General features: G+C 50.9%; 1 protein-coding gene across 1 annotated transcript in view; it reads left to right on the forward strand.

Moving 5' to 3' along the window:
* Nucleotides 1-9,764, forward strand: part of SEMA4A (semaphorin 4A) — a 17,157-nt gene extending 7,393 nt beyond the window's left edge. Inside the window, exons 8-13 of the mRNA XM_015571685.1 lie at nucleotides 858-1,157; nucleotides 5,484-5,664; nucleotides 7,622-7,740; nucleotides 7,834-7,991; nucleotides 8,279-8,379; nucleotides 8,789-9,764. Coding sequence (XP_015427171.1) covers nucleotides 858-1,157; nucleotides 5,484-5,664; nucleotides 7,622-7,740; nucleotides 7,834-7,991; nucleotides 8,279-8,379; nucleotides 8,789-9,381 — 1,452 coding nt within the window. The 3' untranslated portion in view covers nucleotides 9,382-9,764. The remainder of the gene's footprint in view (nucleotides 1-857; nucleotides 1,158-5,483; nucleotides 5,665-7,621; nucleotides 7,741-7,833; nucleotides 7,992-8,278; nucleotides 8,380-8,788) is intronic.
* The last annotated feature ends 452 nt before the right edge of the window (nucleotides 9,765-10,216 follow it).

A 10,216-nucleotide genomic window follows, 5' to 3' on the forward strand; every position in this document is an offset into this window, starting at 1 on the left:
GGGATTGGGGCTCGCTGGGGGAGGGGGGGACGGGGGGACGGGAGGTAGGAACTGACGTGAGTCCAAATACCTCCCAGGAATTTGATCTCTGCCCTTCATGTAGATGGGAAAAAATGTAGCTCAGAGAAGTTCTTACTAGTTTATATCCTGGCTGGTTCCAAAAAGGGTAGGGTAGGAGGCAGCTTACAAAAGCCAACCATTGAGAGAAATAAAATAAAAAAGGAAAGTAAAATTAAAATATCCCATAAAGAAATGGGAATAAAAGGAGAATAAGAGTAGCCGGGGATAGGATCCACATATTACTAACGTTTGTCATGTACACAGTCCCTGGATGCTAAGTCAAAAATTTAGCACCGAGCTTCCTAATGGCCAGAGCAAAGAGAGAAACACCATCAGTGTCATAAGATAAAAATATATCCATTGCTTGGAGCCTAAGAAAGGTGAACTGATTTGCTGTGGTCTGACCCCACAGTGTTTTAGGGATCCGCTGACAATGCGTCAGGTACCAAAGATACCTGGTGTAAGCAGGGCCTGGTATCTATGGCACCCAGAACTTAGAACACGGTGTGTGCCACAGTCAAGTTAGAACAAGAAAGACACCTGTCTCCACAGACCAGGGTTGAAGGAATAGTAGTCTTGTAGTCAGGTTCTGGTTCATTCTCTGAGGACCAGGAAGCCACAGGACATAAAGGAGGAGGGCTTCACCTGGAGCCTGTCAGGCACTGGCTACACTGCCCTTCCCATGGGTACAACCCCAGGGCCTGACCCCCAGTTCATTCTCTTTAAGGATAATCACACTTCAGATCCTAAAATGGGCCAGAGTCAGGGGCCCTCCTAGCCCTTATTACCACAACTAGGGGAAGGAGAGGCAGCTAGAGAGGCTGGCACAGCCCCCCACATTCCTGCCCTCCTGGGGTTCCTCACCAAGGGTAGGCCAGGGCTGGAGGGGGAGCTTCCTCATAGAGCAGAGGAGATCACAGACCATGTCCCCTCTGGCTGTCTCCAGGCAAATCGGTGGGACCAGGAGCTCAGCTGTCTGTGCCTTCTCTCTCAAGGACATCAAGCGTGTCTTTGAGGGGAAGTACAAGGAGTTGAACAAAGACACTTCACGATGGACTACTCTTAGGGTCACTGATATCAGTCCTCGACCAGGCAGCGTGAGTACCAGCCCCCACACTGAGCAAAGTCCCCTCTTCCCCCCAGAGACACTCACATAATGCACCTATCAAAGTACCTGTCGTGGCATAATAGATGCCCAACAAATGTTAGTTCTCCCCCCGGCCACCACCAGTTCTGTCTGCTGAGATATATACTGGGTCCAGCTGCCCGCATTCCTCAGGTGTCCAGCCCCACCCCCCACACAGAGCAGCCCCTTTTACCCCAGCTTCGTACACATCAAATAAGGCAGGGATCTCCCTGAGAAAACACAGGAGCCTGCGTTGTGCCAAGGACTGTGTTGGCATCTTCACCTGCATTTCTTATTTAACTTTTTAAAAAATCAGAATTGTCTATGTACACTATTTAAAGAACCATACAGATTTACATGTGTTGGTTACCAAAAAAGCCCTATTTCCCTTCCTAGAGAAAACCAACTTCAATTTTTTTTAGCTGATTCTTCTGGTATTTATCTCCAAATCTCTAAATAATATAGTTTTATTGTTACGTCTTGCTGTTTCAGCTTCAGGCAGTATCTACTGCATTCCCATTCTAAGAGGTGAGGATTTACCTGTGTCCCCGCCCCCCTCCCCCCAGTCGTGTGCTGGAGCTGGCTTTCAGCAACTAGCAAGAACTCTTTTTGCAGTTCTCTTTCTAAATTCGTGTCCAGTGGCATTGCATTGGTAACTTGCAATCAACCATGTGGCAGTATAAACCATGGAAATCAGCAAACACTACAAATCAGGGCTCCCCTACCCCCACTCCAGAGCTGCCTTACGAACACACCAGTGCACCCGACCCTCATCTTCCAACAGTTTTATAGCAATTTTGGTTAGATCAAGATTTATATTATTATTCACCAGTGAGCCAAGTAGTGAGCCCTGATTGCTTCTCCTTTTGCATTTAAAAAATTTTCCCTGGGGTTAGTAGTGATTTTGATGTTTCTTTGCTTGCTTTGTTTTCTAAACTCTTATCTTTCATTTAACCCCAGGCTTTTTTTTTTTTTTTAAGTAAAAGAATTTGTTCGTGAAACAGTGAGACAGAGAGGGGCTATTCCACAAACAGAGCAGCCAACTCCAAACTCTTACTTAATTATCTGAATCTCTTCTGAAGACAGACCCCTTCGACGTTCTAACAGTTTCATTCCTGGAACTCCTCCCTGTCCACTGCCGTCTAGACTGGAGGCCCCCTGCATTCGTGCACAGCGGCCACCCTGGCATCTCCCCTCCTCGTCATTCTGGGCATTGCCCTTGCCCCTTCCTTGTGATGATGTCATGTTTCTTGCATCTCATGGCTTCTTCTTCTTCTTTTCTATCTTATTTTAGTGGAGGATGGTCCCTGTAGATTCCTAGATAGGGATATATAGCGGTAAAATCTTTCGAGATCTTGAGTGTCTAAAAATGTCTTTTCTTTTTTTGAAGATGTCTTTATTCTACTTTCACATTTGGTAGTATGGCCAGGTACATGTAATTCTAGACTAGAAGACTGAAGGCTTGCTTATTATCTCCTAGCTTCCAGCGGTGCTGTTGAGACGTCCAAGGCTCTTCTGATGATCCCTCACTCTTTGAATGTCCCCTGGTTTTTCCTCACTGGAGTCTTGTAAGGCCTTCTCTTTGTCCCTGGCTATTCTGAAAATTTCACACTATTGAGCTTTGATGAGACTCTGTTCATTTATTGTGCTGGACATTCAGTTTGCCCCTTCAGCCTGGAAATTTAGTTCCTTCAGTTCTAATAAGTTTTCTTGAACTATTTCCTCCTATTTCATTCCACAAATATATATATGTAATTTTGTTGTTGTTGTTATTAATCCTCACCCGAGGATATTTTTCCATTGATTTTTAGAGAAAGTGGAAGAGAAAGGGAGGGACAGAGAGAAACATCGATGTGAGAGAGACACATCGATTGGTTGTCTCCTGCACGCACCCCAACTAGGGCTGGGGAACCTGCAACAGAGGTACGTGCCCTTGACCGAATTGAACCCGGGACCCTTCAGTCCATGGGCCGATGCTCTATCCACTGAGCCAACCGGCTAGGTGGTCAGGGCTCAACAAATACTTTTGGAGCCACATGTCACTGCTCTAGGCACTGGGGATACAGCAGTGAATAAAACAACAAGTCCCTTCCCTCATGAAGCTGACATTCTAATGTTAGAATGTTTTTTCTCTCTTCTTTCTGGACCTCCTGGACTGGTCCTCTAACTTTTAAAAACCTTTTCTATTTCCCAAAGCTTTAGTTGTGTTCTACTTTTTGGAAGAGTGTCACAATTTTACCTTCCGATCCTTCTACCAGACTTTAAATTTCTGCTAAAATATATCATTTCTGCCCTAGCTGGTTTGGCTCAGTGGATAGAGTGTTGGCCTGTGGACTGAAGGGTCCCAGGTTCGATTCCTGTCAAGGGCACATGCCTGGGTTTCAGACTCGATCCCCAGTAGGGGGTGTGCAGGAGGCAGCCAATCAATGATTCTCTCTCATCATTGATGTTTCTGTCTCTCCCTTTCCTTTCCTCTCTGAAATCAATAAAAATATGTAAATAAAATAAAATATATCATTTCCTAGTTTTTTCAAGCTTTAAATATCTCTTTTATAAAAATTTTCTGCCCTAGCTGGTTTGGCTTAGTGGATAGAGCGTCAGCCCATGGACTGAAGGGTTCTGGGTTCAATTCGGTCAAGGGCACGTAGTGTGTCCTTTCTTCAAGATGTATGTAATATCTGGCTGTCCTCTCTCTTCACTTATCTCTCTTAAGATGGTAATGAGCCCAGCTGTGGCTCCGTGATTGAGGGTTGACCTGTGACTTGGCAACTTGAGTTCCATTGTTGCTGCACTGAGGATGGTCAAGCTGGGCTATTTTGTTGGGGACCTTTAATGTTAGTATTTTAAAATCTTTCCTCTGGAACCTCTAGTCGGTGTTCCGAGAGCAGACTCTCCTTGTCTTTTGCTCGGAAGGAGATGGTCTGGTTCCTGGTGTCAGGGTGCCATGGGGGAAGATGGTTGGGAGTGGGGAAGAGTATCCGCCTGTACTGTGCCTGCCTGCACTTGCTGCCCCCCTTTCATGGTGGTGTCCCTCCGAACTGTGCCTGCTGATCTCCACCCAGAGGCCCGCTGTCTCCACGAATAAACCTCCAGTCTTGGTCCAGGGCATGGAAGGGACAGTCACGCAGGAACATGGGGCTGGGAGGAGATCTGCCTGCTTTTTAAACAAATTTTCAAATAATTCTCTTTACTCGGCGCCCCTCTTTAAGTCATTTCCAGAAGTGACTGGGGCCACTAATTCATGAGCTTTAGAGACTATCTTATAAATCAGATAGCTTTGGTCTACCTACCCCAAGATCGTCTGAAGAAGACTTTTTATTTCTGCTAAGTCTCTTAGTATTTGTTCGTTTGTTTCCCAACTTCCAAATGCCTTCTCTCCAGTCCTCCCCATCCCTGTAGGTTTGCCATTGTAAAGAATCCCTTTGGGAGGAAGCCAGTGTAGGTGCCTGTGCTCATCCTGGTATCAAAATGTGATGTAGATGCTATTGCCTCACTTGACACCTGAGGAAATGGAAGCTCATACAAGTGGAGGAACTTGTCTGGGGACAGAGCGTGTAGGTGACAGAATTGGGGTTGACCCTAAAACAGTGCTCTCGGATATGAAGGACAAGGGTCCTGACTAAAGGTCATAGCACAGGTGTCCCAAGAGCCCTAGCATTCTGGTGTTGGCAGGGCCTTTCGAGAACAGCCAGTCCAACCCCTCATTTTATGGGTGAGAAAGGGAAGCCCAGAATGGAGAAGAGACTCTCCCAGAGTCATGTAGCAAGTTCATGCAAAACCTTGATGAGAAACACTCCCTGCCACACCACCCTTTTATATGCTATCTTTCCTTTAATCAGTGGCTCAGCAAACATTTATTGGCACCAATGGTGTACCATGTCCTGTGCCAAGCCTCCAGCTACAGACATGCGTGGAACAGGGTTCTTGCCTGCTAAGGGCTCTCACCCTGCTTCCTGCCGGCTGCCAGGCATCCTCGATGGCGGTGAGGAGGAGGAGGAGGAAAGCCATAATGGCTAACATTTATTGAGTCCTTAATTCATGCCAATCACTGTTCTAATTACTTTTCATGTATTTTACTGTTCGTCCTCCCAGCCAACCTGTCATATATTGGTAATAGGCCCATTTTACTGTTCCGGGACCTCAGGCATGTGGAGGCTAGAATTCAAAGCCCAACCACCGTCTGGAGATGAGGAATGCCAGGAAGGAGGGAACTAAGGAGATCAGCAGAGGGGGGAGAAGGGAGGGAAGAGGCAGTGGATGGAGAAAGCTGACCTGATCTGCCTTCTTCCCCTTTCAGTGCTCGATGGGCCCCTCCTCTGATAAAGCCTTGCTCTTCATGAAGAACCATTTCCTGATGGATGAGCAGGTGGTGGGAACGCCCCTGCTGGTGAAGTCTGGTGTGGAGTACACACGACTCGCAGTGGAGACAGCCCAGGGCCTTGATGGGCACAGCCATCTGGTCATGTACCTGGGCACCAGTGAGTAGAAGGCTTCAGGACGTCCCTCAGGGGCCTGGAACTGAGGAGGGAAATCGGTGCCGTTTATACACTCATGCATTTATTCAGAAAGTGTTTTCTGAGCACCTACTATGTGCCTGGCACCCTGCTAGGCTCTGAAAATACAGTGGGGAAGCAAAACAGCTCATCCCTACCTTTTGTGAGCTTTCAGTCTGGTTGGGGAGATACACACAAGGGCTTTGGTGGCCTTAGCAAGAGCTGCTTATTTTATGGGGGAAGCCATGTCAGAGAGGTAAAGAGCGAGTGGATAGAGGGGAACTGGACACAGCAAGTACAGAGATCATTCCTTCAGGAGGCGTGGCTGTGAAGGGGAAGAGAGCAAGGGGGTGACTGGAGGAGGGTGTGGGGTCCAGCCAGCATTCTCTTTTTAAATATGGGAAATATTGTCACGATCCAGTAGGGAGAGAGAGATGGTGAGAGATGGGCAGGCGAGGGGATAATTGGCAGGTGAGGTTGCAGAGGAGCAGGAAGCCAGAGTTTGAACTCACAACCTGGGTATGTGCCCTGACCAGGAATCAATCTCAAGACCTTTTGGTATATGGGACGACGCTCCAACCAACTGAGCCAACTGGCCAGGACAGCAGAAAGAGCTCTTATGTGAAGACTTTGTGTTCTCTATGAAGTAGAAGGACACAGGTCCTGAGCTGGGAATGAGGAGTGGGAAAGGTGGGAGGTTTGAGGAGCGAGGGGTGGATGCAAATAGTCATTATGGAAAGCAGGAGAGTCACAGGGGAGCGTGGAAGATTGCCAAGCCTATATATTGAGGGCCTGGTGAAGGGATGACCATGAGCTTTAGTGGAAGGAAACCTATCAGATGCATTCATTCATTCATTCATTCATTCATTTAGGACCTGTTACTAAGCACCCTACCAGCCATGCACTTACGGGGTGCACAGTCGAGAATGAAACAAACAGGAAGCTTGTCCCTGTGGAGTGCAGGGAGACAAACAAACTCCCCAAGTCAACGGCGTCAGATGTTATGAGATTAGAAAGTTGGTCTAACGTGAGGGGGGATCAGAAATGCCAATCGGAGTGGTTGCAATTTTTAAAAGGGTGGTCAGTCCTTAGTGATTGAGTGTCGACCTATGATCCACGAGGTCACAGTTCTATTTCTGATCAGGGCACATGCCCGAGTTGCGGGCTTAATCCCCAGTGTGGGGCTTGCAGGAGGCAGCCAATCAATGAGTCTCTCTCATCATTGATGTTTCTATTTCTCTCTCTTCCTCTCCCTTCCTCTCTTAAATCAATAAAAAATATATTTAAAAAATAAAAATTCGCCCTAACCGGTTTGACTTGAGTGGATAGAGCTGTCGGCCTGCAGACTGAAGGGTCCCAGGTTCGATTCTTGTCAAGGGCACGTACCTTGGTTGCAGGCTCCTCCCTAGCCCGGGCCCTGGTTGGGGCTCGTGCAGGAGGCAATCAATTGATGTGTTTCTCTCAGATTAATGTTTCTCTCTCTCTTTCCGTCTCTCTTCCACGCTCCCAAAAAATCAATGGAAAAAATATCCTCAGATGAGGATTAAAAATAAATAAATAAAAACAAAAGGGTGGTCAGGATAGAACTCCTTGAAGTGCCTTTGAGTATAAACACTTAGGGAGGCGAGGGAGGCTGGTGATGTGATTTTCCACGGGAGCACTCAGCTGCCCACTGGCCCATGCCCACGGAGAATGTGTGTCCCTGCAGGGATGGAGCTTTATTAGGTGGTTGCACAGGAAGGACAGGGGCAGGGATTTCAGGCTGTTTACAAGAGCTCTCCATCTCCGTGGCACAGAGGAAAACGGTCAGGCAGGTCCATGTCCAGGGCATGTGAAGCTTCAGAGAGCACTTGCTGACAGCCGGGAGGCCACCTGGAGTCGGGAGGGAGAAGGGCGGGGTCTGGGGAAGAGGTGAGGCCATTTCAACTCTGTCTTTCCACAGCCACAGGGCTCCTGCACAAGGCTGTGGTGAGCGGGGACAGCAGAGCACATCTGGTAGAGGAGATCCAGCTGTTCCCTGAGCCTGAGCCTGTTCGCAACCTGCAGCTGGCCCCAACCCAGGTGAGGAGGGACCTACTCAGGGGGCGGGCCGGAGGTGCTGGGGCCTTGCTAGGTGTGCGGGCCGCACCCTGACACTCTCCGTCGCTCTTGCAGGGTGCGCTGTTTGTCGGCTTCTCGGGAGGTGTCGTCAGGGTTCCCCGAGCCAACTGTAGTGTCTATGAGAGCTGTGTGGACTGTGTCCTTGCCCGGGACCCCCACTGTGCCTGGGACCCTGAGTCCGGACTCTGCCGCCTCCTGCCCACCTCCATGCCGTGAGTGCCAGTCCCGGATGGTGCCAGGACCCTTTCTACCCAGCTCGTGCCCCTGTTCTTCCTCTCTTTAGGGGCTACTGACACAGTCCCTCCGAGATCCCCCTCCTCCCGGGGGCTCCTCCAGGGACAGGTTGCACCCAGCAGTTTAGAAGCTGCTCCAGCATCCTGGGTCTCTGCTCTATCTCATGTGTTCCCCACCCTCACCCCCAACTTCTTTCCCACTTATCCCTCCCTGCTTTTCCCACTTTTGTCTTCAAGGATGATTTTTTATTTCCTTGCCTTCTCAGGATGTCCTGGAGTCAGGACATGGAGAAAGGGAACCCACAGTGGGCGTGTGCCAATGGCCCCATGGGCAGGAGCCTCCGGCCTCCGAGCCGCCCCCAGATCAGTGAGTGTGGGGCCAGGGGAGGCGCAGAGGCTTGGGGGGGGGGCGGGGACATCTTGGCAGGGCAGGCAATTCTTGCCTCAATATCTTCCCCCAGCATCTGCCTGGCTTGAGAACTGAACCCCCAGAGTTTCGATGGATTTGGGTCTTGGCTATCGGGAGAGGGCACAGGAGTTCTAAGGTGGGATTCGGGATCGAGGGTAAAGTTGGTTTTGGTGTCAGAGTTGGAGTGAGATGGACTGGAAGTCAGGTTCGGGTCCAGATTGGAGATAGGGAGGGGTTAGTTGAGTTTGGGAGTTGAGATGGGAATTGGAGATGTTCACTGGGAGTCCAGACGTGGGTTTAGAGACACTCTCCTCCTTCGTTCTCCCCCACATCCCTTAACTTTTTGCCCCCTTTTCTTCACCTACAGTTAAAGAAGTCCTGGCCGTTCCCAACTCCATCCTGGAGCTCCCCTGCCCCCACCTCTCAGCCCTGGCCTCTTACCGCTGGACTCACGGGACAGCAACAGTCGCAGGAGCCTCTTCCATGGTTTACAACGGCTCCCTCCTGCTGCTACTGCGGGACGGGGAGGGAGGCCTCTACCAGTGCTTGGCCACCGAGAACGGCTTCTCATATCCTGTGGTCTCCTACTGGGTGGACAGCCAAGACCCGCCCCTGGCCCTGGACCCTGAACTGGCCGGCATTCCCCGGGAGCGCATGGAGGCCTCGCTGACCAGGGTCGGTGGTGGGGCCGCGCTGGCTGCCCAGCGGTCCTACTGGCCCCACTTTCTCACTGTCACTGTCCTGCTCGCCTTAGTGCTTTCAGCAGCCCTCATCGTCCTCCTCCTCTCCCGACTGGGGGCGCTCCGAGCCCGGGGCAAGGTCCAGGGCTGTGGGGACCTGCCCCCTGGGGAGAAGGCCCCATTGAGCAGGAAGCAGCACCTCCAACTCCCCAAGGAGCACAGGACCTCCTCCGGTGATATGGACGCCGACAGCAACCACCTGGGCACCGAGGTGGCTTAAACTCTGGGCACAGACTGAGCCGTGGGGTAGTGCCTGGCCGTGCTGACCGGGGTGCCTAGAGCAGTGCGGACCTGACTAGCGGGGAGCAGCACAAAAGATCACCTTCCTCCCTCAAGAGCAGCTTCTCTGCCACTCTGTGCCACCAATAGCACTCCGTGGGCTGGGCACGGTGGCCGGCTCCCCTACAGGATTCCCCTGTGCCAAGCGCATGGGCTCTCAGACGGGGGCTGCCGCAGGCCTGGACCGAGGCTATGATAGGAGGACCTAGAGAGGCTCCTGCAGTTCTGGCCAAGCTGGGACCCCCCAGAAACATACTGATCCAGGAGACCCTAAAGCATCTGGCTGTTCCAGGACCCTGGGGTAACCCACAGACATCCAAGCAACCATCAGCTCGCACGCCGCTCCTGGAGACTCAGTTCTCCCCTCTCCCGAGTGCACCACTGACCACCTACCTTCCTTCCTGCTTCAGGTGGGGGCGGCGGTGGTCTCTTCTGGCCTGGCTAGAATGGCAGTGGTAATCTGAGCCTTGTTCGTGTCTTTACCCTGGCTGACCCTTTGACCTCTGTCCTTTCCCCTTTCCTTTGCTTTGGGATTCAGAAAACTGCCTGTCACAGTTTATTTTTTATTAAAAAGACAAAGCTTCGGCCCTGTGCTGTTTCTGTGGGAGCAGAGTTCTGCAGCGGAGGATGCAGAGCACTGCACGATGTAAGGGGATTAGGCATGGAGGCGTCAGGGGGAGGACGGCCAGGGTTAGGGGGTGATTGTTCCCTGGAGCTCTTCTGCCCTGAGCTCCCCCTCCCTCCGCCAGACCAGCCGGACAGTTCTCTCCTCCACT

Source organism: Myotis davidii, unplaced genomic scaffold (assembly GCF_000327345.1).
Source record: "Myotis davidii unplaced genomic scaffold, ASM32734v1 scaffold208, whole genome shotgun sequence".
Taxonomy (NCBI): Eukaryota; Metazoa; Chordata; class Mammalia; order Chiroptera; family Vespertilionidae; genus Myotis; species Myotis davidii.